The following is a 27,240-nucleotide window of genomic DNA, read 5'->3' on the forward strand; positions in this document are numbered from 1 at the left end:
GACAGAGAAAGAGGCAGAGAGAGAGAGAGAGAGAAAATGGGCATGCCAGGGCTTCCAGCCACTGCAGACGAATTCCAGATGCATGTGCCCCCTAGTGCATCTGGCTAATGTGGGTCCTGGGGAATTGAGCCTTGAACCAGGGTCCTTAGGCTTCGCAGGCAAACGCTTAACCACTAAGCCATCTCTCCAGCCCAGAATCCAACTTTTCTTAAGAGAAAGATTTAGAGCAGTGGTTTTCTTTAGTCTGCAAGGGCAATGCTATCTTTATCACACTCAGACTTTCCCCACCAGAGGCTATGTGAAGTGTGTCATTGTTCTGCTGTTAATGTGCAATGAGTATATTATAGTTTTTTTTTTTTTTTTCCCCAAGGTAGGGTCTCACTTCGGCCCAGGCTGACCTGGAATTCACTTTGTAGTCTCAGGGTGGCCTTGAACTCATGGCAATCCTCCTACCTCTGGCTCCTGAGTGCTGGGGTTAAAGGCTTGTACCACCATGCCTGGCCTATATTATAGTTTTTAATAAATAGTTAAGCAAATATATATCTAGATATTTTGTTTTATGTTCCAATATAGTAGTGACTGATTGATAAATCTTAAATAAACAAAACCTTTTTTAAAAAATATTTTTATTTATTTGAGAGAGAGAGAGAGAGAGAGAGAGAGAGAGAGAGAGAGAGAAAGAGGCAGAGAGAGAGGTAGAGAGAGAGAAAAATTGGTGTACCAGTGCATCCAGCCACTGTAAACAAACCCCAGATGCATGCACCTCCCTGTGCATCTGGCTTATGTGGGTCCTGGAGAACTGAAGCTGGGTCCTTTGACTTTGCAAGCAAACACCGTAACTGCTAAGCCATCTATCTAGCCCAACAAAACCTTTTTGAGGCCTTTCATAATTTTTTTTCATAATTTTTAAGAGGCTAACAGGATCTTGAGACCAAGAAATTTCAGTATCACTTATTTAAAATAATATAAAAAATGTTTCAGGCAGTCAGTGTTTATAGAATTAATTAATTCTTTCTTTCTTTCTTTTTTTTTTTTTTGCAAGGTGAGTTCTCCCTTTAGTCCAGGCTGACTTGGAATTCATTATGTAGTCTCAGAGTGGCTTTGAATTCATGGTGACCCTTCTACCTTTGCCTCCTGAGTGCTAGAATTCAAGGTATGCACCACCATGCCTGGCTATTTTGTTTGTTTGTTTTTAAAAAATATTTTATTTATTTGAGAGAGAGAAAGAGGCAGATAAAGAGAGATAGAATGGATGCACCAGGGCCTCTAGCCACTGTAAATGAACTCCAGATTCATGTGTCACCATGTACATCTGGCTTACATGGGTGCTAGGGAATCGAACCTGGGTCCTTAGGCATTATAGACAAGTGCCTTAACCCTTAAGTCATATCTCCAGCCCCTTTTAAAGTTTTTAAAGAATATCTTTTATTTATTTGAGAGAGAGAAGGGGGGGATGGGTGTGCCAGGGCCTTTAGCTAGTGCAAATGAACTCCAGATGCACTCACTACCTTGTGCATCTGGCTTATGTGGGTCCTTTGGCTTTGTAGGCCAGTGCCTTAATCCCTAACCCATATTTCCAGTCCTAGTTTTAATTTTTTAAAATATTTTCATTTATTTGCAAGGAGGTGAGGGAAGAGAGAAAGAAATGGGTGTTCCAGGGCCTCTTGTCACTGCCAACAAATTCCAGCTGCATGCACTACTCTATGCATATGACATTACATATTTACTGGGGAATTGAACCTAGGCCATCAGGCTTTGCGCGCAGAGTACCTTTAACCACTGAGCAATCTCTCTAGTCCTAGAATTACATTTTAGTATATGTGCTGCCAAGGCAAACATAGAATTGCATTTTAAATGCACTGATTGGGATATTTAGATAGAAATTAGTTTTTCAAGGTAGGGTCTCCTTGTGGTCCAGACTGACCTGAATTCACCATGTAGTTTCAGGCTGGCCTTGAAATAATAGTGATCCTCTTACCTCTTCCTCCTGAGGCCTGGGATTAAAGGCATGTACCACCAACCCTGGCTGGCTCCTATATTATTGCCACAAACTTGTAACACTCTAGCTGAGTAACTGTTCAAGTTTTGTTTAAATATCTGTATTAAAATGTACACTGTCCTCGTGGTGCATATTTATAAGAATCTACCACTTGCCATTCATTATGGCTAATTTATATGCCAATTAAGGACTTTAAATTATTGTGACCTGCTCTACTACAGATTGAAGTATATGCTAAAACAATGGCTGTGAATGATTATTAAGAACTGATAATGAAGTTCTTATGTCTTAAAATTATCATACATTATTTTTGAAGGTTGTAAATTTTTTGGTCCATTTGTATTATATATATGTGTATATGTTTTAGAGAGAGCAAGGGAGAGAGAGAGAGAGAGAGAGAATTGGCATGCCAGGGCCTCAGACACTACAGTTTAACTCCAGATGCTTGTACCACCTTACACTTGCCTCACCTTTGTGCACCTGGCTTATGTAGGATCTGGAGAGTCAAACATAGGTCCTTAGGTTTCTCAGGCATGTGCCTTAATATCTAAGCCATCTCTCCAGCCCTGTATATACGTTGAATATTTCTGTGTATGGATTATCTTTTCAAATTAATAGTTATATTTACCTCACTTACGGTGATGCAGGGTTAGAGTACTGGGGGTTAGGGATTAGATTTCATAAGGTGGCATGAGACATCCAGGCCAGTGAACCCAACTCTGGGTTTTTGTCCAAGTTATCAAAGAATTGAAAGTGTTGACTAGGAGAAGGGAAAATTATGAATTGTGAGATTTATTTTAGGGTGGGTTAGGATACAGAGGGAAGGCAAGTAGGAAGGCCCAAACCCAAAGAAGTTTTCCCCCTTTCCCAGTTGGAACCACCCAAGTAGAATGAGCCTGGTCACAAGACTCAGAACCTGACTCAGGAAGGGCTAGCTTACATATAACCCCGGAAAAGCTGAGAAAGAAGCAGGAAGCTGTTGTATCCTAAAGAGCTGTTGTGTGTAGCCATCTTGGGTCAGAGTGGATCAGACATGGGTTCTACTTTTGCTAGATAGGCAAGGTGACATCCATGTTTCTGGGGGCCAGAAAAAGGCTATCTTGTGCCTAGTCTGTATCAATGGGATCTTTGCAAGAATGAGTAAACATGTCTGTGAAAGAAACTTCAGTTATGTTTGGGTACTGATTCTAGCAAAGTGTTGACTTTTTTTTTTTTTTTTTTTTTTTAGTTTTGGTCTTTTCGAGGTAAGGTCTCAGTCTAGCCCAGGCTGACCTGGAATTAACTCTATCATCTCAGGGTGGCCTCGAACTCATGGCAATCCTCCTACCTCTGCCTCCTGAGTGCTGGGATTAAAGGCATGCGCCACCATGCCCGGCAACTTTTTAAATAGATATTACTGCAAGGTTTAATTTTTTTTTTTTTTATTTCAAGATATTTTATTTTCAAAATGGGTCACAACACTAAGCTTCGGGCCCATTCTGCCATTGTACAAGCTACAAACGCTTGCTCAGCAGCTGAGGGGCACACTTTAGTATGTTTGAAAAGTGAATAAAAATCCATATAAAACAAATATTCACATAGTTTCCATAGGAACACAGATAAGTGTGACCCCACTGCCCAGCCTTCCACACTGCTGCATCTGCGCCAGCCCTGCTCTTACAGAGACATTTCAAAACTAGCAAAAAAAAACAAAAACAAAAAAAACTAGCATCATTAAGTTAAGTGGACCCCCCAAATCCCTTAATTCAAGCTACACTCGCAGTTAAGAGCTACAAGAATGGTATCCACACATTGATACTAGTGGAAGCATGGGCTGCCGGGTGACGGTCCATCCCACTCTCCTGAGCACAAGACATGGGCAGAGAGCCGACGCCCTGCTCCTCCACTTCAGGCGGGAAGCCGTGCTTCTGAACTTGCTTCAGGAGTTGCCACATTGGTCGTGACATCACATAATAAATAGTAGGCCTCTGGAATCCATTGAAAGTAGAAGCAGCAGCAACAGTGTATGCACCCATGTTTTCAAAGAGCATCCAATCACCCACATGCATTTCAGGAAGGTTATAGCGCTCAATGATCTGATCAAGGCCATCACATGTTGGTCCCCAAATGCTGGAGGAGTAATACTTCTCATCTGGTTTGGGTCTCTTCTGTAGCAAGGGCTTCACATGTGCATGATCATAAAGGATGCAAATAAATGATCCGTATACTCCATCATTCACGTAATACATATAGGTTTGCTCATTCAATTCATCTTCATCATCGGAGCCAGTCTGCTCCTTCAGCACAATTTTTTTGGCAATGATATTGACTGCAAGCGTGAAAGCTGATGCAACGTAGTATCTGCCCGGCTCTGCTATGCTTCTTACACCACAGTCTGATGGAAAGTACTTATCCAGCCCTGGGTTGATCACACTGGTGATCTCTTCAAATTTAAGCTTCACATCCTCAGATCCAGGAAAACCACCACCAACATCAAGCAGATACATGTTGAAACCAATCTCAGCTCCCATGTCGAAGACACAACGGGCACCAGACACTGCTTGAACAAACGTCTCAGGATCCGTACAGCCACTCCCTACGTGGAAGCTGACACCAATGACATCAATATTTAGCTCTTTTGCCCGTTCCAAGAGAAGTCTGCTGATTTTGAGTGTGGCACCAAATTTAACACTGAGGCGACAGACTGCTTTGGAATCATCAGTGGCAATTCTCAAAACCAACTTTGCCTTTGGGTGCACTCTGGCGACTTTCATCAACTCAACTTCACTATCAAAAGTCATCATCTGGACTCCACTACTGGCAGCATACTTAATTTGAGACACTTGTTTACAGGGATTTTCATAGATAATCCTCTCTGGAGGTACCCCAAGACTCTGCACCAACTGTATTTCAGTCTTGCTTGCACAGTCGAATCCTGTCCCAATGGCAGCTAGGGTGTTCACTATGGCTCTGCTATCATTACATTTGACTGCATAAAAGGGAGTGACACGAGGAAGAGCTTTTAACCACCTTAGATGTTTCTTTAGAATGTCTCCAAGGTCCGCAACATAAAAAGCATCCTTATCATCAGAAGAAGAAACTTCATTCATTTTTTGGTCCAGAATGTCCTTGGCAGTAAAGCCTTCATCAAGAATGTGGCAGTCAATCTCTTCCTTATTAAAGTTGTTCATGGTTTCTCAATGTGCCTATGGAAACTAAGAGATGGAGTTAAGGAAATTATTTCCAGCATCTCAAAGGTAATTATCCGGGAATTTCAAACTTTGCGTCCTTGGAGCAGCAGTGGAAATGCTCTCACCAGGCGGGGCGCCGCGGGCCGGCCCCATGGACATGCCGCCCGTGCTCGCGCCGGAGCCTGAGGAGCGCTCGCCGCCGCCGCCGCGCCCGCCGCCGCCTCGCTCCCGCCCGCCGGAGACGCCAGCCGCCCGAGGTGGCGCCGAGCTGCTGGCTGAGCGCGACCCGCGGCGGCAGGGGTGGGGACGGTGGCGGCCGCGAGCGACAAAAGCCCCACGGCGCTCGCGCCGCTACTTATACGCTGTGCGCGTCGTCATGGAGACGCACCAGCTCCAAGGTTTAATTTTTTATATTTCTAATATTTCCAATATTTATGCCAAAATGAAGATTTGAATAATGGTAGTGTTTATCTCAAGTGGAAATTTATAATAGTTGTAGAAATGTGGAACTTCATATATATTTATTTTTATTATAAAATATTAGTAACAGGGCTTGGGAGATGGCTCAATGGTTAAAGGCTGTTGCTTGCAAAACCTAACAGCCCAGATTTGATTCCCCAGTACCTATGTAAAGTAAGATGCACAAAGTGACACATGCATCCAGAACTCATTTGCAATGGCCAGAGGCCTTGGTATGCCCATTCTCTCTCTTGTCTTTCTGCTTGTAAATGAATAAAAATTAAAATATAAGTAACATACAAAAATGTTCATTGAATTAGATTTTACTTGCAAGTATAAAATATGGTACTCTATTTGTCCCCTTCTTTAGGTGACATAGACAAAAGACGAGTCTGATTTGGTGAAGAAGATAATTGTAAATTGCAAAGGGTTCAATTTATGTATTAGTTCAATGTTAATAACAGTAAAACTTTTATTGAGGAATTATTTGCAAGTGTATGTCGTCTTTGTATATTGGATAACATTAGAAAAAACACTCTTAGAATCTCCAAAATTGGTCAGTAGAGTTTTTCATGTGTTTATTGACAATTACTCTCCCCTTAACTAAATTTTGGTTAAGTTTCTCTAAGCTCTTTTCTTTGTTTTTAGTTTTTTGAGACAACTTCTCTATGAAGCCCAGGATGGCCTTAAACTTGAAACAATCCTCCTGTCTCAGCCTCCTGAGTTGCTTGGATTATTGGCATTAGCTACTATTCCAACTTTTCCTCCCCTTTCTCTATCCTCTCCTTTTTTTTTTTTTTTTTTTAGGTTGGGTTTTACTCTAGCCCAGGGTGACCTGGAATCTATTCTGTATCTCAGGGTGGCTTTGAACTCACGATGATCCTCCTACCTCTGCCTCCCAGGTGCTGGGATTAAAGGTGTGCACCACCCTGCCCAGCTTTGTTTTTTTTGAGACCCAGTCTTACTTGGCAGTCTTGGCTGTTTTGAAATTTGCTGTTTAGCTCAGGCTGCCTTTGAATTTGTGTTAATTTTCTTTCCTCCTGCCTCTGCCTCTCAATTTTTGGATTATAGGACTGTATTACCACACCTTAAGCCCTTTTCTTGGGTAACTCTTGACCTTTGGGATTTTGTGTTTGTCTTTACATAGCCCAGTTTCTGCAAGAATCTTCTAAAGTCAGTTTTTTAAAAAAATAATTATGAACTTTACTACATGAGCATATTGGATGTTGGTCATATCCCCATTGGGTTATATAATTATTTTATTTATTTATTTTTAAATTTTATTTATTTATTTGAGAATGACAGACAGAGAGAAAGAGGCAGATAGAGAGAGAGAATGGGCGTGCCAGGGCCTCCAGCCACTGCAAACCAACTCCAGACGCGTGCGCCCCCTTGTGCATCTGGCTAACGTGGGTCCTGGGGAATCGAGCCTTGAACCGGGGTCTTTAGGCTTCATAGGCAAGCGCTTTTACTTATTTGTAAGGAGAGAAAGAATGGGCATGCCAGGGCCTCTAGCCACTGCAAGTGAACTCCACACGCATGTGCCAGTGTGCATCTGACTCTATGTGGGTAATGGGGATTTGAACCTGGGTTGTTTGACCTTGCAGGAAAATACATTAACTGCTGAGCCATCTTTCTAGCCCAGGTTATATTGTTATATCCCTTCTTCCCCATGGAAAGCCCTCCTCAGTAGGGTTATTGGTATTCATTGTGAGGTCATGAATATATCAGTCAGTTTCTGTATGTGGGAGGAACAGTGCCTCAGGATACTCCTTTCCACTCAGTGGCTCTTATAATCTTTCCTTCCCTTCTGCAGTGTTTCCTGAGCTTTGGTGGGTATGGTATAAATTCTACTTTAGTGTCAATCTCACTGCATCCTTTGAATTTCTGCTTTGATGAATTTTTAGTGTCCTCAGTGTCTACCACGATCTCCTTAGAGCACTTTGTCTGGCTAGCAGTAAGAGCAACACTCATGCTTAAGTCAGTTTTATATGACTCTCCCACCCTTGAGATCTGTTCACCCTCTATCTGATCAAACACCTTATTGCTTCTGTCCATTGGATGGTACCTAAATTTCTTGATCTGCTTTCTTTTTTCTAGAATCCTGTCAGAATCACTGCCATCCCATACTTTTAGTAATTTTCTGTCTACTGGTTCTGCGCCAGTCCTTGTCTGGAAATCCCCCTGCTTCTTGCTGTATTTGGAATTGAGCTTGTGTCTACACTGAATGAAGTCTCATTTCAATTGCAACAATTTCCTTTTTACCACTTCAGCTCAAGTCAGGCTGGTGTTATTTATTTTTTTAGTGCTATGAAAGCTTATACATATGGAATTTATAAAACTTCAACTCCTTTGCTTAGTCACTGCTGTGTTCAGATGATTCACATTCAAAGGTGATTAGTGAAAAGCCTTCCAGATCTTTGTCTCAGCTACCAGCTCCCTCACCCTGGGTCCAGCTGGCATCTGGTTCCAGCCACTGTCTCCTCTCATCTGGATTACAGAGAAGTATCCCAGCGAATATGCAGCTTCTTCCCTGCCTGCCACCTGCTCACCACATGGCAGCCAGCCCCAGTCAGAGTGAAGCTTAAAAAGTGCATTGTATCCAGTCTCCTATTTAAAACAGTGGCTCCCCCTCATCCAGAGGAAGATGCATGATTCTGATAAAGCTGTGTAAGATTCCCTCCTTATAACCTGTTTGATAAAGTCCTTTTTTCTCAAAGCATTCCATCATGCTGGCTTTCTTGTTTTTCTCAGATACTCTGCAGTTGCCTTTTCCACTTGAAATGTTTTTATTCCTGATATCCCAGGACAGCTCAGAAGAGCCTTCCCATGACCATGCTATATAAAACAGTAATCCTCACCTCATCAGGCATTCCCTAGCCCAGACTGAGAGACTTTGCTTGAGCAAACTTTTTTTTTTTAAGTTAAAATGAGTTTTATTATATATTTGAACAAAAACAAATACATAAAAAGATACACTCTCGGGGCTGGAGACATGGCTTAGCGGTTAAGCGCTTGCCTGTGTAGCCTAAGAACCCTGGTTCGAGGCTCGGTTCCCCAGGTCCCACGTTAGCCAGATGCACAAGGGGGTGCATGCGTCTGGAGTTCGTTTGCAGAGGCTGGAAGCCCTGGCGCGCCCATTCTCTCTCTCTCTCCCTCTATCTGTCTTTCTCTCTGTATCTGTCGCTCTCAAATAAATAAATAAATAATTTAAAAAAAATATAAAAAAAAGGATACACTCTCAAATTTAAACTCTATATGTATATTTGCCACAAATAAAAAATTCATGTTACATTAAAATAAGAGAATTAGGGTGTGTAAAATGAAGGTTATAATACTTCTTAAATAAAACAGTTTTGGAACTTATTCATTAAACTTAACTATCTGAATCTCCCCATGGCTTTCAACATCTAGCTTTAATTTGCCTGTATATTCACATTCAAATGCTAGCTTTTAATGAACAGAAAGAGCTCAGTCATCCCACTGTACCTTCATTTGGTCTAGTTTTATCTCTACCTTGGTCACAGATGTACCCAGTTGAGCAAACTTTTAGTGAGACTCCTGAATCTTTTCCAGGCCCATCTGTGTACTTTTTTCATTTTATTTTATTAAGACCTGCTAAGTCAGTTTAGCAAGAACCCCACATCCTCAATATCCAATTGAGTCACTTATCCTTCACTTTCCCCTGGGTGGTGTCTAATCACCTGCACCTGCACTCAGCAAGAAGCCTGTTCTGTCCAGTTAGCAAGCAGCTCCCTTACTCTTTGTTTCCTCTTAGGAACTTTCCCTCCTCTGGTCTACCATGCTTCTTGGCTTTTGTAATTTCCACCTGCCTATCTGTGATCCTAGTTGAGCCAAATCTCTCCTTTAGACTCTTATCACAGTACCTGCACCTATCACCACAGTTCTGAGTGAACTTGGCCTTTAACTTTTTCCTTCCTTCCTTCCTTCCTTCCTTCCTTCCTTCCTTCCTTCCTTCCTTCCTTCCTTCCTTCCTTCCTTCCTTCCTTCCTTCCTTCCTTCCTTCCTTCCTTCCTTTCTTGCTTTCTTTCTTCCTCTTCTTCTTCTTCTTCTTTTTTTTTTTTTTTGGTTTTCTGTGGTAGAGTCTCACTCTAGCTCAGGCTGACCTGGAATTCACTATGGAGTCTCAGGGTGACCTCGAACTCACAGCAATCCTCCTACCTCTGCCTTCCGAGTGCTGGGATTAAAGGCATGTGCCACCATGCCCAGTGAATAATTTTTCTTAATATCCATGCCTAATTATTTTTCTCCATGAACTTCCCTGATATGCCTTGTAGTTATTTTTAAAGTTTTTCTGTGTCTCTTCACAGAAGAAACAGGCTGTAAGAACTATTCCGCAAACCTACCATGGTGCCTGTATATGGCAACTCTCATCACCATGATTTCAATAAATAACATAATGGCTATTTGTTGAATCTATGAAGAACCAGTGAAAAATAATCCCATGCTCCTTATGCTTCCATTCTTGTCATTCAGGCTAAGATTTCTTAGTCCTTTTCTTATTCCCTGCATACCCAGACTCATCACATCAACTGTCAGATTTTCCACAACGTTTCCCACATCTGGTCTTTGGTTCAGGTTTTCTTATTTTTGTTTTCTGAGGTAGGGTTTCACTCTAGCTCAGGCTGACCTGGAATTCACTATGGAGTCTCAGGGTGGCCTCAAACTCATGGTGATCCTCCTACCTCTGCCTCCCAAGTGCTGGGATTAAAGGCCTGTGCCACCACGCCCGGCTTCGTTCAGGTTTTCAAGTCATGTTACCCAAGTCAGGCCCTCATTACCTTACCTCAATTATGAATATAAACACATGCTGTACATTTTGTATATTTATTCTGTGAGGACATTTTTATCTCCACTTGTAGAAAACAATCAAAACAAGAATAAAAAGTAATTAGTAAGTAGTTTGCCCTAGATGAATCCCTTCTCTTATCATGCCATGCTACACTGATTTCTCAATGTTATAAGTTCTTTGCTTTTGAATTTGTGGGTTTTCATAGCTTGTAGAGAAAGTTTCAGCTTTCTTGGCCTGGCATGCAAGGCTGTTGTAGTTTCTTCCTCATTGTTGGTATAAAGCACCCTACCAGAAGTAGCTGATGGGAGGAAAGGATTTATTTTGGTTTATAATCTGGAGGGGAAGCTACATGATGGCAGGGGATAGCATGGCATGAGTGGAGATTAGACATCACTTTCTTGTCACTGAAGGTGGACAACAGCCCAGGAGAGTGAGCCCAATTAACACTGACCAGGTAGGTGCTAACAAACCTGAAGTTCCACTCCCAACAACATACCCTCCTCAAGTAAACCTCCCCCTCCCAAACTGCCATCAGCTGGGGACTAAGAATTCAAAATACGTGAGTTTTTGAGGGACATCTGATCCAGACCACACAAAGGTGTTTACTGTTTGCTTCCCTCCCAGCTTCTCTTTCTCTCTTTCTCTCTCTCTCTTTCTCTGTCTCACACTCTAGAATTATACCCTACATTGCAAGCTCTGGACAGAGACCTCTATCTGGTAACTCAAGCATATAACGTTTGCTGCCTCTGCACTCTGTCCCTGCCATCTGTTCACTGGGCCATTTGCCTTGGCAGACGGGCTATTCAAGGCTCACCTTCTCCTTGAAGCCTTTTCATCTTCTCCTTTCATACTCTAGCTATACAAAAATGTCTTTACTCTGAATTTGTTATCATCTAGGGGTCTTGGATTTGTTTTCTTGCCAGTTAAAGAATTAAAAGGCAGGAACTATTTGAAAAGAATGAAGTTTATTACAGAGTAAGAGGGACAGAAGGCAGGCTCCACAGAGAGGAGGGGGCTTCCAGGGACTCAACTTGATTGAATGGGAAAGACTGACAACCCTTAGTATAAGATTGGTCAGATTGAGTGAAGATGAGAGGCACTGATTGGTTTACAGTGCATCCAGTACTTTGCGGTTTTCAGGAAGCTTGTCAGGCCAGCCACTAAGGCAGTGTAGTAGGGAAATTTGTCCAGGCCAGGAGGAAGAAGGCAAAGTCACCAACCCTCACCCCCCTTTGCCATCTTGTATTACCAACGGCTCCCTTCCTAATTCTGCCTAACCCAGAAAGCAGTCTCCTACAGGGTTTCAAACTCTAACATTTTACCTGTAAGTTTCTTATAGAAACAACCTTGTGATATAGTTATCTATACTAATTTTACCTTCCTGTGCATCTACATGGACTGTGGCCTACTTTCATCTCAAGTCCCACAACCAGCTAGCGCGTTGTTTTGTGCACTTTAGTACTTGAGTTGAAGTAGGGTGAAGTGAGATAAATTGTTTAACTTTATATATTACACTGAGAATACATCATGTTAAAAGTGGCCCAAACGTTTATGTGATAAGAATGGCTCAGTGCTTCACTGTAAGGACTTAGGTTTCATTTGAATTTCATTATGTTCATATATATTTGAATTTTAAATAGTAATCATTAATGATGTATTGAGCGATTAATAAATTATTTGAATTAGTTTTTTATATTCTCTATTTTTTTTTTTTTTTGAGGTAGGGTCTCACTATAGCTCAGGCTGACCTGGAATTCACTATGTAGTCTCAGGGTGGCCTTGAACTCATGGCAATCCTCCTACCTCTGCCTCCCGAGCACTGGGACTAAAGGCGTGGGCCACTATGCCTGGCTCTTCTGATATTTTTGTTTGTTTTTTTTCAAGGTAGGGTCTCACTCTAGCACAGAGTGACCTGGAATTCACTATGTAGTCTCAGAGTGGCCTTGAACTCACAGTGGTCTTCCTATCTCTGCCTCCTTGGTGCTGGGATTAAAGGCATGCACCATCACACTTGTCTTATGCCAGCTAAAATCAACAGAATTACTGGTTTGTCAGTTTTGGAAGCTAGAAGTTCAAAATCACTATTATTACCTATCATACAACTATAAGGTAATTGATTAATATTACAAGAAGAACACAAATTAATTTCAACAACTTTTCAATTTAACTCTAAAATACACATAGAAATCTACCAAAGTCATACATGACAGCTTTTTACATGTATGAACTCATGTAAATAGTACAAATCAGGAATACGTTACTAGTACCTGAAAAGTTCCTCTTGTGTCCCCTCCACTACACCTTCCTCTGACTTTCATTACTATAGATGTGTTTTTGCCTGTTACTTAAAGTTTACATAAATGAAAACATGTATATTGGACGTGTTCTCTTTTGTGTATGGCTTCTGTATTAGTCATCTTCTTGTTGCTGGAGCACAATTAATGACCAAAATCAGCTTAAATGAGGAAGGGTTTATTTCCACCGTAATGAGGAAGATTTGGCAGCAGGAGCTTGAGGTTGGTGGTCATACTCAGCCTGGAGTGGGAAAGCAGAACAGAGCCATTCATGCTGGTAACTAGTCAGCTCTCTCCTTTTTACAGTCCTGGACTCTGGCCTATGGAATGCTAAAACTCAGGCCTGGGTCTTCCTACCTCCATTAACCTAACTAAAATAATCCCTCAAGGCATGCCCAGAGGTTAACCTAATCACATAATCCCTCATAGGTGATTCCAGGTCCTGCCAAGCTGACATTCAAGATAAGCCAGCACAGCTTCTTTTTACCACCATTTGCATGTTGCAGTAGTTCTTTCATTTTTTACTGGCATATATCTCAGGAATAAAGCATAACATTTATTTTTAATTAATTGATTAATTTGAAAGAGAGAGAGAGAGGGAGATAAAGATAGATAGATAGATAGAGAATAAGAATGGGTATGCCAGGGCTTCCTGCTGCTGCAAAAAAAAAAAAAAAAACCAAAAAACAAAAAACAAACGAAGTCCAGATGCATGCGCCACCTTGTGCATCAGGCTTACATGGGTCCTGCTGAATCGAACCTGGGTCCATTGGTTTTGCAGGCGAGCACCTTAACCACTAAGCAATCCCGCCAGCCCTAGGGTAGGATTTCTAACGTCCTTATTTCTCACTAATAGGAGCAGAGAAACCACTGGCTCAAAATTGAGAGAACAGTAAATAGAAGCATGAAACAATAAGAAAACAAATTAGCCATTCAAAGAACTGAAACTACAATATGAAGTATAGACAAAAATAAAGCTATTTTTTTTTTTTTATAGTTGGGAGCTAAACAGTCTGTTATTTTCCTACTGCTACATTACTGCAAACTTCCAACTACTCAAATTGACTGACAGTGTCTGTAACCAGGTACAGGTTAACTGGATCCTCTACCATGCAGTCTCACCATGCAGTCAGCCAGGGATGCCATTTCATCTGGGATTTGGTATCCTTTTCCAACCTCTCAGTTATTGGCAGAACTCACAAATAACACAGTGGCATATACCCACCTGATGGGCTCAAGTTAAGAAGACTTACAGCATCAAATATTAGTGAGGTGAAAGAACATGGGCTGGGTAGATTTCTCAGTGGTTATTAGACTTGCCACACAAGCATGAGGGCCTGAGGCAGCATGAGCTCAATACACAGTATCCATGTCACAAGCTGAGCATGGTCACATGTGACTGTGTGATGGTTAAGTTTGGTTGTCAACTTAATCAGATTAGGAAACAAAAGACATGCTTGTTGGGAAGATCTGTGAGGAAGGCTTAACTGAGGGAAAAAGTCCTTCCATAATGGGAACCCTTGCAGCAGTAGACTACATATAAAGAAGCTCAGAGAGAGAGCATAGTCTGCATTTTGCCTGGCAGCCCATGCTACTCTTATCAATAGTGTGTGCTTTTTTACCTGACTGCCCTCACTATTCATTCCTATGTGCATCTATCCTGTTTCAACTATCCTTTGTGGACATTGCAACCAGGTTTCATCAGCTTTTCAACATAGACTAAAGACCAGCTGCTCTCCAGGAATCTTCCAGGCCTTCAGTGCCAGATTGAGATGGCTGAGACATCCAGCTTTGAGGACTGAGTAGCTACTGGTTCCTCAACACTCAAATCTACATACAGATATTGTTGGACTGCCCAGCTCATATCCTGTAAACTAATCCAATAAATTCCCTTTCAAATACAAGTTAATTCTATTGGTTCTGTTTCTATAGAGAACCTTGACTTAACATAGCCTGCAGTCCCATCCTATGGGTAGCAGAAACCAGAGAAACACTGGGACCAGTCAGTCTGACTTTAAAAAGCAGCTTCATGTTCAATGAGAGACTCTGTGTCAAGGGGGAAAAAAGCAGAAGAGCAATAGTGGGAGGACAATATGTAAGGTTCAGGAGTGACCAAGACCACGGAGACCACTTGGAGGCAAAGAAAGAAAGAAAGAAACCTTACTTTGCTTTCCTCCCAGTTGGCTTTCGCCTGGGGTGAGACTTCTTTTGGAGAAACCTGGCATCTAAGGACATTTCAGCTGCACAATGGTGAAGTAATTGCATAGTAAAAACAAACCACACCTGCCAAGAGTGAATTTTTGCTAGGTAAAAGTCCACAGGCAATGTGAGGTATTTGAAATAGGTATATGCAGTTGCTATTTGAAAAAACTCAGCTGAAAATTTTCAGGGTTGCTCTGACCTGACTATGAAGCTATCACATGGGATGACTTGTGAAGACTGCTGAAAAAAGGCTAAGGGAAATTCAGTAAGGCATGCTGCTTCTGAGGTTGAGGGGTGATGTTTATCTGATGACAGGAGACTCAGTAAAGTTTAATTTAACATTGGGAAGATGGGAAGCAACTGCTCCATCTAAGTAGGAACTCCCTACATCATCAGATTTCTTGATCCTCTAGAGTGTGCTTGGATCATTTTCTGTTAAGAAGTTGCAATTTTTTGGAGATAGTTATTGTTAAAGAATAATTCTGTTCATGTTTATAGACTATAACATGTATAGTGAGGGTTTTAGATGTTTCTTACTATGCTAGAACAGTTTCTTTCTTTCTTTTTTTAAGTTTTCTTCTGCTTTTATTACAAGCATATAATATCAGTTGGCAAAACACTGAATACAAGTGTGGTGGTTTGATTCAGGTGTGCCCCATAAACTTAGGTGTTCTGAATGCTAGGTTCCCAGTTGATGGATATTTGGGAATTAATGCCTCCTGGAGGGAGTGTATTGTTGGGGGTGGCTTATGGTCTTTATAGCCAGTTTCCCCATGCCAGTGTTTGGCACACCCTCCTGTTGCTGTGGTCCACCTTCTGTTGGCCAGGGGGTGATATCCACCCTCTGCTCATGCCATTGTCTTCCCCTGCCATCGTGGAGCTTCCCTTCGAGCCTGTAAGCCAAAATAAATGTCTTTTTCCCAGAAGCTGCTCTTGGTTGGGTGATTTCTACCAGCAATGCGAACCGGACTGCAAGAGTAAAGTGGTACCGAGGAGTGGGATTACTGATGGATACCTAACTATGTGGTTTCGGCCTTTTGGAGCTGATTTTCAACAGGAATGTGGAAGGAGTTGAAACCTTAGCCTAAGAGATGCCTTGCAGTGCTGTAAGTACAGCTTGATGGACTGTTCTGATCTGAGCTGCAAGACCTGAATGCAGTAACAACTATGGACTGTGAGGTTTGGCTCATGAGGGTGTGAGAAAGAGCTTTGCCTGGACTGGGCTAGCAGTTTGTGTGAAAAGCTTGCTCTTATGCCCATGTCTTGAGAAGTTGTGCAGGGTTGCTTTGTGTAGAAATGAACTGGTGTGTGCAGAGGGATATGGCACAGAAAGAAAAATCTTTGGGTGAACTGTTGCCCGTTCAGCTGCAACTGAGAGATTACAACCTTTGAGACTGGGCTAACTGACCTGAGTGGGGGCAACAAGAAGAATGTAGACTCTTTTGAAGGGGCCTGAGTGCTCAAGGAGTCCTGCTCTTTAAAGTCTGCTTTATTCCCCCCTGGATTAACAAATTGGCACCTACCTGGTATCATGGAGTATAAGAAATTCTGGAAAGAGGGTCATTGAGTTTGCAACACGGTCTTGTGTTTTGGAAATGGCCATGGGCAGTGTGAAGCGGGTTTGCTGGTTGCCTGCATAGAGACCCCATGGGGCCATGAGGATGAACCGTGGCTTGCAGTGGAGACCCAGTGGAGATGCCGGGACCATGAGATGGCTGCCAAGGAGCTGCCGGCCCCGATGAAGTTTTCCAGGACTGTGAGTAGCCTAGCTGGAGGGGCGGAATTGGAATGCCAGAGACTTGTTGCTGGTTAGAATTATCGGACTTGGAGATTTGTCACTGGCTAGAGTTGCTGGACTTGATGTTTGCCCTGGTTGTTTTAAATCTTGTATTGGTTGAATGTTTCTTTGCTATGCCCAATGCCATCTACTGCAGTGTGAATATTTATTCTGTGCCATTATGGGTGTTTTGAGGTTATTTTTTGGTATTATGGCTCAGTTAAAAGATCTTGAACTATGGGGATGTATGAACATCATTGGGATTGATAAAAACTATGGGGACTTTTAAAGTGAGATGAATGCATTGCATTTTACATCATGTATGATTATCAGTTTATGGGGGCCAAGGGTGGAATGTGGTGGTTTGTTTCAGATGTGCCCCATAAACTTAGGTGTTCTGAATGCTAGGTTCCCAGTTGATGGATATTTGGGAATTAATGCCTCCTGGAGGGAGTGTATTGTTGGGGGTGGGCTTATGGTCTTTATAGCCAGTTTCCCCATGCCAGTGTTTGGCACACCCTCCTGTTGCTGTGGTCCACCTTCTGTTGGCCAAGGGTTGATGTCCACCCTTTGCTCATGCTATCATCGTCCCCTGCCATTGTGGAGCTTCCCCTCGAGCCTGTAAGCCAAAATAAATCTCTTTTTCCCAGAAGCTGCTCTTGGTTGTGTGATGTCTACCAACAATGCGAACCGGACTGCAACAACAAGCTTCACTATCATAAAATAAACAGTAAGCAATATTCCAAAAAAGATTTTAGACAAAAACTAGCCACTGATGGTAAAAAAATTACACACTAACACAATCATAAAAAAATGTAAGCTTTCAAAAAAAAAAAAAAAACAGTCAAAAATCTGAGTCTGTATCATCATTTCCATACTACATGTACCTGTTACTGTGGGCTGCATTCCAACGTGAAAGCTCAGGTCGAGCTGCCATTCCTGACCTGATGTGAAGTTGCTTTCATTTAAGAAGTGTGTCTGGTAGCCAGCACACATACATATCTCATGGATACACTTTAGTTCACTCAAAATATACTCTTGAATGGGAGTGAGTGACACCTGACAGGAATGCCGTGCGAAACAGCCACTGCCACAGCCCCACACAGCGTGCTCCCCATAGGAGCCTGAGTAGTGGACAGTCCCTGGCTGGAGGAGTGTAAGATATACAGATATAATTTAAATGATATTCCTAGTCCACATATCCCAGTTTATTCACTTAATGTATTTAAGTGTCAAGGCAGAGAAAAACCTTTGTTTTCATGTTAAGGTCACATGTGACATGTTGGGCCTTAAATGGTTTCCTGAGGAAGCAGAGACATACATGCGCTTTAGCTATCTGCACTAAATGGTTTTTTTGTTTGTTTTTTTTTTTGTTGTTGTTTTGAGGTAGGGTCTCACTCTAGCTCAGCCTGACCTGGAATTCACTCTATTGTCTCAAGGTGGCCTCGAGCTCACAGTGATCCTCCTACCTCAGCCTCCTGAGTGCTGGGATTAAAGGTGTGTGCTACCATGCTGGGTCTAAATGTGTTTTAACAGCACATTTAATATCCATGTACAATGTAGAAATCAGTTGGCTCATTCCTAAAACATTCACGCCAATGATACATTTCAGAGCACTGTGAAATGCCATCCTGTGTGCCCTCAGAAACAAAACAGATCAGGCTCCAAAGATTATGATGTCAGGGCAGGTGTCAGGGGCTAGCAGCCTGTTCAGGGCAGCACTGCCAGGTTTGTGGGCAGAGACCATGAGATCCCAACACCCAGGGTGGCTCAGCATGGCACACAACCCCGGGACTTGGAGCATGGCATGACCCTAGTCATTCCCTTCTTGTCTGCTTATTTTTGAATATTTCTGGCAGGTAACCTCATGCACACACTCATGCAGGCACACAGTTCCAATAACAGCATTCTCATCATAGGAACAATGAAAAGGCAAAACCAAATAGCTGAATGCACACGTTTTGAAATTATAACCATATTCCCTTTCAATTTAGTAGCATCAAAGCTAGATCACAATTGAAACACGGCTAATAAACACACATTGGAACCTATTGCACAAAGTATGACCATGCTTGTCATCCCTGTAAAAACATACAAACAATATACACAAAGTAAAAGAAGCTTGCAAAACACCTCACAATCCCATCTTCTGTGCTGGGCCACGAAAACTAAACAATTGCATGGGAAAATGTGGTAGAAGGCTTAAAATAGAATAAATAATTTTATAAGGTTAGGTTCTCTTTTTCAACCCCCCCAATCTTAAATTCAATATTATGTTTCCTATCTGGGTTTTCTATTTGTTTTGAAAATGGTGTCTAGCAAGACCCAGAACTGGGAGGTTGGACCCACCACTGCTAGCCAGATGCACTTGGTTTCTAGCTTTGGCAGCTGTGAAAACAACTTCGCAGGAGCTCTGCCCACTGCTAAGAAAGTGCGACAGGACTGGCCACTAACTGATCCTGTGTTCATGCCTTTGATGTTGCATGGAGCTTTGCAGAAGTGAAATGCGACGCATGAACACATCCATCTGAGGCAGGTTCACTCTGCTCCATCTCTGAGCGAGGAAAGGCTACAGGTCAGACCAAAGGGCGGAAAGGCACTGGGAGACTGCAGTGCAGACACGTGCTCAATGGAATCTTAGAAAAATAGGTACCTTTGCTGCTGAGGTTTATCAGGTTAACGTGGTGACAGAAGCAGGGCTGCTGGGACGTTGGGGCTGGCTCCGACATCCACCTTGCTGAACACTTAGATCTATCAACTTAGCACCATAGCAAAGTCAAGTGATTCCAAAAGTAGCTATAAAGTTTCAAATATATACTGTGAGATTATTCAGCAATACTAAGTTTGATCTGAATTGTGTAACTTTATTTGAATTTGGAGGCTCCTAACTGCTGAACCCTTCTTTAATTTCACCACACAGGAAAATCCTAAATTCTAATGTAATGCATTGTGAGAACATGGTCTTGCAGCATGCTTCAGCAGCATGTGTGTTCTGAGGTATACAGGTAATATTTATGTACACACCCTTTTATAGAACTCTAGAAGTGATGTGGATAAACAGCAAACTCAGGAAACTGAATAGTCTCAAAGTCTTGGGCTGAAATAAAGGGAATTTTGATCAATTCCTAACAAAGCACTTGTTTTGTGTTTTAAAATGTCATATATTAAAGACTGCTTGGATGAGTTAATTTAGATGTTTCCTCATCACTAAGATCAGATCTCATTAGCTGCTGCTTCTGACATCTTGTACACAAGAAAGAGGAAGCAGAAGAAAACAAGCCAAAGAGAGGCCAACAAGCCCATCTCCAACTGCTAAAGCACAGCTCCCCCCACCCCCCAAAAAATCCAGTTGTTAAGGTGAAGACTCAGAAAGCCCAGCCCTTGGGAACACACTGAGACCTCTGTCTACTCACTAAGGGCAGACGGACTGGCTGGGATTGCAGGGTGCTGAACCTAGGAGGGAGAGAAGAGGGGAGAGGTAAGAGGACACCCAGACTTGAGAGAGGTCCCTGGGAGGACAGCACCCCTTCCCTTCATTCTTGCCCACACACCAACCTTTACCTTAGGAACAAATGTGGATGTGCTAGAGACTTATTCTGTAGTAACCCAGTACCATTTCATCTGGGAACAGAAGGTATAACAAAAAACCAAAGAAAATACCAAGAAAGTGCCTTCTGCTGGGCAGAGTGCCCATGCCATTGGGTGGCTTGGCCACCTTCAGTGAAAAAAAGCTCCACAGCACACATGTCAGCCTCATCTGCAGGAAGGTAAACCTGCAAACAGTAGCCACCAGGAGCACAGGGCTTCCCATGAGCCTGTGCAAGGCCTCCCCATAAGACAGCCTGCACTGACTGGTCAGCATGGAATACAGCTAGCACAAAAGCCTTTCATAAAAAGGAGATGGGAAGAGGAAGGAAGAGGCAGGAAATACAGGGACAGCCTTTCCAATAAAGGCAATTTAGGACAAGAACTTTTCAGCAAGCGATAGCTGCGCTGCCATGCCACCTCTGCTGTTTCTTGCTGAGAGGATCAGAATCGTGGCCACATGACATTGAGGGTGATGAGGATCATAGGTCAGCCCTAGGACATGAGGCCTGAGCTTGGAAGCAAGCCTTGCTGTGCTCTACAAGGCAGAAAGGCTAAAGTCAACATAATATTGGTCATGAAAAGACTTTTTCAATAACTTAGGAACTCATTAAAATTCAAAGCACAAGGATTTTCAAGGCTTATCATGAAGCCTAACCTACGAATTAAACAGACACAAACTGGATTTCTGAGACCTGGAAAGCAAGCAAAGGTGCTCTGTGGTGGAGGTGCTATGGAAGCTGGCAGACTAGTTCACTTGTCTTTGGCCTTTGGACCTGAAGCAGAGAGGATCATGTCTGGCTCCACAGAACTGCAAAGTGTTTTCATCTTCTGTAAATGCGTGCTGGTAGTGTCTTGTTGGGTGTGGATTCTCTCATACAAAAGTTAAAAATTTTCTCTATTCAGAAATCTGGTCCGCATGACACCCAGAGGCAACATTTTACACAGGGATGCTGTGTGGAGTGCCAGAATGCAGGCTGAGTGTGGCCGGGCTCACAACAAGTCCATCTTGGGTCCTGTAGTGTAGCAGGATGGGCATCTTCTTGAATCTCCACTTTGCAATAAACACAAAGTTGAGAGTGTGGTCCTTGCCCAGGACCTCCACTTTGCATAAAATGTCCAGCCCACTGAAAGAGGCATTGAGCTTGGCGATGAACTTCTTCAGGTGCAGCACAGTTGCCGGGCTTCTGCTTAGGCCCCGCAGCTTACTGCTGTTGCATTCCAGGCAGAGGATCACCTGGAGTCCACTCTGTAGTCTCAGGGTGGCCTTGAACTCATGATGATCCTCCTCTTATTATTTTTTTTAAATAAATGTTGTTTATTTATTTGCAAGTAGAGGTAGAGAGAAGAGAGACAGACAGAGAGAATGGGCATGCCAAGGTCTCTAGCCTTACAAGCAAATGCCTTAACCACTAAGATACCTCTTCAGCCCGTTTCTTTCCTCCCTCCTTCCTTCTTTTTCTTCTTCTTTTTTTAATGTTTAGAGACTTTATTAGATTAAGAGAAGAGAAGAGAAGGAAGTAAAGGAGCTCCTGCCATGTGGCTGACAGGAGCGGGTAGGAAGTCCACATAGGAATAGAGGTCCCCTGCCCAGCAGGGCCAAGATAGGGGGTGTTTATCAGAGCAGGGACCTGGAAGTTCAGGAGAGATAAAAAGCCAACAAGAGGCCTGCCCACCTGGTAAGTATCTACTTATAATCTTACTGTGGTGGGCCTTACCCTCAGGCTCAGGTGAGTTCTGAGAGAGAACTGAATGGAAGACTCAGGTGCTGGGGACAGCCATGATGTGAGGCTTAGGACTGAGTTTAACCAACCAGAATTCCAGGAAAATATTTCAACTTTAATTTTAGGAAAGAGGAACTCCTTTCCAGAGGGACTCAGGTTGTTTTTGGAAAACCAGATCTATGTAACTCCTTTAGGCAAGAAATTAGGAGAAGCCAGATTCTTCTTCGGTCTCTAGCAAAGCAGAGACTGAAAGGGCAGGCCCAAAGACATTTCTGTTTTTTACTTTTGGGGCTCAGTCACCCTAAACTGCCTCTACCCTTCCTGAAGTAACCCTGACTGCCATTAGGGACTTGGAGTGGAGACCAATATGGCTTCTTCAAGATGAATGTGTCATTGGGTGTGGCAGTTGGGAAATTTCTCCTGTGGAACTGTCAAAGGGACCCTGGAAAGTGTATTGGTGGAGTGCAGGAAGATAGTCCTGCAAGAAAATGTTGAGGAGAACATAAAAGCAAGGAGTTAAGGGGAAGTGGGCACATAGCAAACTGGAGACTTTTAGGGTTTCCATTCTTGTAAACATTTATGCCTTCAAGGGTGATCGAGGAAACCTAGGTAGATGGAATTAAATAGCCTCAGGACCATCTGAGTGTGAGCTGACTGTAAAAGAGCAGAGATAAGGTTAAAATGGTAATTAAGTATACAGGGTCTAAAAATTAACATAATACTTATAAGGGTTATGATAGGTAATCTTTTTCTACCGTGAAAGACTTGAGATTCACTCCCAAAACTGTTCACCAGATGCCACAGTAGCGTCTGACATGGTCTGAATCTGTGGAACAGTTTTTATTTCATCATCATTATTATTATTTTAATTTTTTTATTTATTTGAAAGAGAAGGAGGGAGGGAGAGAGAAAGATAGTGGGTGTGCCAGGGCCTTCAGCTACTTCAAATGAATTCCAGAAGCATGCGTCACCTTGTGCATCTGGCTTAAGTGGGTCCTGGAGAATTGACCCTGGGTCCGTTGACTTTGCAGGCAAGCACCTTAACCACTAAGCAATCCATCCAGCCCTTGTTTAATTATTTTTATTTAAATTTTCATGCTAGCATGAAAAGGTATGGGTTTTGTTATAACTTTTGAACATACTTTGTTCTTATTCATTCCCTCTACCACTGCCCATTCCTGTCTTGCAGGTCTTCTTACTCCCTTCAAATAGCCCCTCTTCCATTTTCATGTCACATATAGTCCATTACTCTCCCAAACCATTAGAATTTCTCCTTTCCCTCTCATGGTGCTTTTCCTAGTCCCCCCCACCACTCACACACACACACACACACATACACACACACACACACACACACAAATCTATATTCCATATGTGAGAGAAAACATGCAGTATTTGTCTTTCTTATAATAAGCTTATTTCACTTTACAGTGATTTCCAGTTCCACCCATCTTCCTTTAATATAATTATCTCTTTATTTTCAAGATCTTTGAAAATATAATGTTGATGTCCTGAAAACACCACTTTCTATGCATCTTAAAATATTACCCTTAAAAATAATTTTTGTAATCAAAATTGTGTTTTGTGTTTGGTTTTAGATTGACTTTAAAAGTTGAAAAACCATAAACAATATTTTCAATGTTATATAGTATTGTTTTTAAATTGAAAGTAGAAAACAACAACACACACACACACACACACAGACACACACACACAGTCTTTTGCAACTCTATACTTTGAGGGAAGGGAGCTCTGAGGGAGTCACTAGGAGTGATGGGTTGTAGAAAACTTAGCTCAGAATCAGAAGCCATCATTAAAATATGCAGACTTCAGCCCTAGGATTGCAGTTTGTTATGTTCCACCCTAGGCCATGTGAGGGAAGATAGAGAAAGCAACTGATTTCTCTGTGGAATTTCATTTCCATCAGATGTTGGGTCAGGACCTTGTTTATAGTTCCAAGACTATGCGCTACAACAGAAATGTTCCTCAAAGGAAACGGAAGATGGTTAGAAAGGATACCAAGGGCCACATGCTGTCTAACATGAAGAGAATCTAGTTTTTATTTAAGGCCATAAAATGTCTTAACTGAAAAGGGATATGGAGGTGCCTGATCTTTGAGAAGTCAAATCTCATATCCCTGAAATTCCCTATTCTATTTCTAAGGCGCTTACCAAGTGAGAAGCAGTAAGAGTGGGCTGGAATGCATAGATAGGGTTTTTCCTCTCAAGTGCATTGGAAACTGAGCAAGCAGGCATTATCTGTACAAAGAACCTGGTTGGTACATATGCTAAGTCAGCTATTCCTTAGAATGCTGGTCATACAAGGACAAAGCAAGCTAGCAAGCTGATAATGTCACTGATCTGTGGTCTAATTTATGAAGCCCTATTCCTGCAGTAAGCTGTGCAGCGAGCACTGTGGGAAGGGTAAGTACTACCTGTCCGGCTGCATCATCAGGTCCAGATGACCTATCCAACCTGTTACTGGTCTCCCATACTAGCAAATTTCCACAAACCTCATGTCTTGTATGTCACCTGTGTGACATATTATCTTCAGTCTCTGAGCAAATGTCCCCACTTCCCTGGCAAGAAGAAGAAAGAAGGATGTCCTCAGACAAGTGAGGCAAAAAGAAGTGTTACTGGGCTGGAGAGATGGCTTAGTGGTTAAGCGCTTGCCTGTGAAGCCTAAGGACCCGGGTTCGAGGCTCGGTTCCCCAGGTCCCACGTTAGCCAGATGCACAAGGGGGCGCACGCGTCTGGAGTTCGTTTGCAGAGGCTGGAAGCCCTGGCGCGCCCATTCTCTCTCTCTCCCTCTACCTGTCTTTCTCTCTGTGTCTGTCGCTCTCAAATAAATAAATAAACAAAAATGAACAAAAAAAAATTAAAAAAAAAAAAGAAGTGTTACTACCATTCACTATGTTCTGTTAGAAAATACCTTTCAGGCTGTTGTAATCACCTTCAGACACAGTTTATGGGAGGAATGTGATTTATTTCGAGCTTGCAGATCCATCAATAGTAGAGGAAGTTAGCTCCCATTCATAAATGCAAGTAGAGAGACCCACAGCCAACCAGCAAACACACAGGAACCTTTAACAGCTGGACCCTCAGAGCTCACTCTGCATACCTTAGGCTGGAAATCAGATTTGCCCCAGTAACACTGGACCCCAGGACCCACCCACAGTGACGCCTCTTCCAGCCAGGCGGCTAGAATTCCAAGTTACAAGCTTTTTAATAAAAACACCCAAATCTATTGGGGCCATTAAAACTACCACAGAGGTTACTTGGGAACTTGGGCCCTTTTGCTTCAAAATAGTCATATTCCAAGTAGTGAAGGGAGATAGAAGATTCCAAAGCATTTCTGCTTGCCTACAAAGTTTTTTCCTTCTTGTTTGGTGAACTTCAGATTGTATATACAATATTATTTTCCTGTGCATGTGTGTTTGTATGTGTGTAGATATGTGTATGTATGGGTCCATATGTGTACACGTGTGTATGTGGAGGTATCTTACTGGATAGATCTCCACCTTACTTATCGAGGCAAGTCTGACACTTGTGCCCAGAGCTGAACAGCTGGACAGTGTCCCTGGGACATCTCCTCCCACCCCTGCCCTTCGTCTCTGATCTCAAGTGCTGGGATAACAAGTGGCTGCCACACTAACCTGGCATTTACATGGGTGGGGGATCCGATCTAAAGTATTATTAAAATATCATTTATCTTTACTTGTGTCTACACAGTAAAACTTTCCTCTGATCACATAAAATAACTGCTATCAGACCAGAAACAATGCTGAGGGCAGGTTACCCACGTCACTGGCTATCATGCTGTTCTTTCTAACTTTGCTGTAGTGCTCTGCTTTGGGGATACAAGGAGAGCTATTTGGATTGTGAAATCCATTGTCAAGTGATAAATATACAGGAAACTATGTTCCAAATTTCTAAAAGCTTTATAAAATTTTTAAATATTTTATTAATTATGAACTTTACTGTATGAACATATTGTGTGTTGATTATATTCTCACTGGGTACTCTTACATCCCCTCTCCCAAGCCCCCATTTCACTGAGAACATGCCTCAGTGAGGTTATTGGTATTCACTGCGGGGTCATGAGTGCATTAGTCTCTGTGGTGGGGGGGCAATGCCTCAGGATACTCCTTCCCACTCTGTGGCTCTTACAATCTTTCTGCCCCCTCTTCCACAATGTTTCCTGAGCCATGGCAGGTGTATTATAAGTCTCCTTTAGTGCTGAACTCTTTTCAGCCTCTGTTTTTGCTTTGATGAATTTTTTCTTTGGTACTTCCATAGAAAAATCTTCTGGTCTTCATTGTAGAAGTTAGATTTCTTGGCTGTAACTTGAGCAGCCGTATCTGTTCTCATCACTTAGCCAGGTCTTTGGCATGAGGTTCTTCCAAAGACAGATACTGAGGCAAGAGCAGCCTCTTCTCTGCATATGTGAACAACTGCTTGAGATGTAACTATGTAGGAAAACAGGAACTGGGTACCATAGGACAATTTGATCATTTTTTCATTATACCTTGCAAATAATTAAGTTGCCAACTGTTTTTGAGGAAAGAAAATACTCTCATATTAGACTTTTCTTCCTATTTTAAAGTGTAAACATTACATAATTGCTCCAGAAAAAATTAAGCCTATATGATTCCTTTAGTCACATGTAAACTTAGAGGCAGAAAACTGTTTTGTATACAACTGTGCTCATTTAAAAATAAGCAAAAGCTTAGTAAAATAATATCTGTTTTGATTTGAATGTTCTAAGTTTTAAGCATTATAATTTGGCTTACAGTGCTGATGAAGAAATTTGTTTCAGGGCTGGAGGGATGGCTTAATGGTTAAAGCATTTGCCTGCAAAGTGAAAGGACCCAGGTTTGATTCCCCAGGACCCATGTTAGCCAGATGCACAAGGGACGCACACGTCTGGAGTTTGTTTGCAGTGGCTGGAGGCCCTGGAGTGCCCATTCATTCTCTCTCTCTCTCTCCCTTTCTCTGTTAAACAAACAAATAAATAAATGTTTTTTAAAAAAGAATTTTTTTCAGTGATTATTAGAAGAAAAGTACTTTTGGGGATGGGACAAAATAATTTATTCCTTATTTGGTTGGTCCCTCTTACTTTTGTGCTTTTTTTCTTTTTTCTTTTCATTTGGTTTTTCAAGGTAGGGTGATGCTCTAGCCCAAGCTGACCTGGAATTTACTATGAAGCCTCAGGGTA

At 42.2% G+C, this 27,240-nt stretch overlaps 1 protein-coding gene across 1 annotated transcript; it reads right to left on the minus strand.

Annotated features, from left to right (window-relative positions):
• Positions 1–3,716: 3,716 nt before the first annotated feature.
• On the minus strand, positions 3,717–26,953 carry LOC123462174 (ornithine decarboxylase-like). Its single transcript, XM_045154774.1, has 3 exons — positions 26,941–26,953; positions 22,054–22,059; positions 3,717–5,229 (listed from the first exon to the last, which is right to left on the minus strand). Exon 3 carries the CDS (start codon positions 5,167–5,169, stop codon positions 3,769–3,771), a length of 1,401 nt encoding a protein of 466 aa, XP_045010709.1. The 5' UTR covers positions 5,170–5,229; positions 22,054–22,059; positions 26,941–26,953; the 3' UTR covers positions 3,717–3,768.
• Positions 26,954–27,240: the final 287 nt, after the last annotated feature.

The sequence above is a fragment of the Jaculus jaculus genome, chromosome 7 (genome assembly GCF_020740685.1).
Source record: "Jaculus jaculus isolate mJacJac1 chromosome 7, mJacJac1.mat.Y.cur, whole genome shotgun sequence".
In the NCBI taxonomy this organism is placed as follows: domain Eukaryota; kingdom Metazoa; phylum Chordata; class Mammalia; order Rodentia; family Dipodidae; genus Jaculus; species Jaculus jaculus.

Bases quoted from the DNA above. Each gene is read 5' to 3' on its own strand.
- LOC123462174 (XM_045154774.1), bottom strand. From the start codon at position 5,169: ATGAACAACTTTAATAAGGAAGAGATTGACTGCCACATTCTTGATGAA.